Source organism: Triturus cristatus, chromosome 8 (assembly GCF_964204655.1).
Source record: "Triturus cristatus chromosome 8, aTriCri1.1, whole genome shotgun sequence".
NCBI classification, from domain to species: domain Eukaryota; kingdom Metazoa; phylum Chordata; class Amphibia; order Caudata; family Salamandridae; genus Triturus; species Triturus cristatus.
This window is the reverse complement of record NC_140591.1, coordinates 621,302,314-621,304,125: the sequence shown is the minus strand read 5'-3', so window position 1 is coordinate 621,304,125 and position 1,812 is coordinate 621,302,314. Positions and strand designations below refer to the sequence as shown.

The window sequence follows — 1,812 nt, the reverse complement described above, 5'->3', positions numbered from 1 at the left end:
TTTTGTTCAGGAAAATAATTTGCCTTGGTATAAGGCATGCTCTAAACAAAGCCTCATTGCCCCGAACTTGCCAGGCATTAGTTCTGCAAAGAGACTTCAAAACAACATTGTCTTTCTAAAAGTCATACCCTTGTATTGACAACTGGCAGCCAAATATATTTGCAGTATGTCAGTTAGCATATTTTTCTTTGCTGGGAAAAGGAGAAGCTTATAGTAATAAGAATCTGAGTCTACGGGGTCGTGACCAAAAAAAATATGCAAATTTCTGCGCAAATGTCTTGGAGCTACCCACTGGTGTTGTAGGCCAGCGTTCCCAATGTGTGTAATTTAATACTGCACATGGAGTACTAGCTTTATGTAAGAAATGGTGTGCATAATGATGAAAACAGAACATTTCTTCATAACTGTGTGTCACTATACATATCTTACCTTTCAAATACAGTATAATACTCTAAATCCTCAAGCATTTGCTTTACTGTACGAATATCCCAATCATCAGAGATGCTGGCAGGAGTGAAGACATCACTCGAACAATTTTTAAAAACATAGGGAATCTGCAATGTCTCTGTCGGTCCAAATATATCATAGGGTACCTTATCCCAAACAATTCCACCAAGTTCAGGAACCTCTGAAATGTTCACAAGAGACAGGTCTCTTCGCACTTTGTATGATGAAGAATGAGGCTTCAATACCTCATTTACCAGAGCAACAGCAGGCCGTTCTGGGAGATAATATCCATTCAGAAGCAAGAAAAAGACTGTCACAAAACCAATCAAGAGGAAAAGTAGTGAAATTGCAATCCAAATGTATATCCAGGGTGAAATAAAATATGTCTTTATGAGCCAAATTATAAGTGCATGAGTTCTATACTGTGGTGGTGGATCTGACAAATCTGAAGAAAAGTCATCAATGTCGACAAAATAGCCTGAGGCAGTTTGTGCAAACATAGAGGGCTCGTTGAGCTGTGTAGAGCTGGTAGTTAACTCCAATAGTGGTGTGAAATAAACAACTTTGTTGTTTGCTGGTGTAGTTCAAATCTCTGAATTCACCCATGTTGACTGTGTGATGTTAGTAGATGTGATTGGAAGTAGCAAAACTTCAGTGTCAAATGTCCCCAGCTGGGGAGAAGAAACTTCAGTGTCAGTTAAAGCTTGTAATGGGATTTCTTGTAAAGTAGTGAGCGGAGGCAGGTAACTACCCAGGAGCACGCATGACCTACTATGTAGAACTGGCCACATGGTGTTGTTTGATGAGATCAATAGTCACAAATATCTAGTGTCTTCTAACAGCAAGAGGTGGTAGAAGTACAATTACTTTACCTTCAACAGCCAGGACAGGAACAGGTGCTCTGTGGGGTGGTCCGAATTCCTTTTTGTCCACAATATTCTCCTGCACTAGATCACCCATCTTTGGAATCTTGCCAGAAGGTGCAGGTAATGCCTGCACTTTGCCAGTGGCAGAACGTTTATGTGGTTTGTTGCTTTGCTTGTCTCAGAAGTTGTTCAGTTCCAGTAAGACAGCCAAACGTTCGCTGATATCAAAAGGCATTTCCGCCGCCACTGTACTAGGACTTTCAAGGTCTCTAACCCACATCGTAACCCCAAACAGGACCTCATTGGTAGTTTGACCAATTAAGGATCTTCTTGGCAGATTGTTTATGGCTCTCTGTACCCCATTCAGTTGTTGGACCCAACAGCAACCTGAACCTAATACTCTAGCTGTTAAATGTTTTTCTAAGTCACAGTTTTTACTCTCAACTACCGCGTTACCCTCGGGATGGTATGGCAAGGAAGAGTGCACAGTCACTCCCAA

At 41.2% G+C, this 1,812-nt stretch overlaps 1 protein-coding gene across 1 annotated transcript; it reads right to left on the bottom strand.

Moving 5' to 3' along the window:
* Nucleotides 1-208: 208 nt before the first annotated feature.
* On the bottom strand, nucleotides 209-947 carry LOC146802494 (uncharacterized). Its single transcript, XM_085623759.1, is given in 2 exon segments — nucleotides 209-413; nucleotides 415-947. Coding segments are annotated over 2 exon segments (738 nt in total).
* Between the last annotated feature and the right edge of the window lie 865 nt (nucleotides 948-1,812).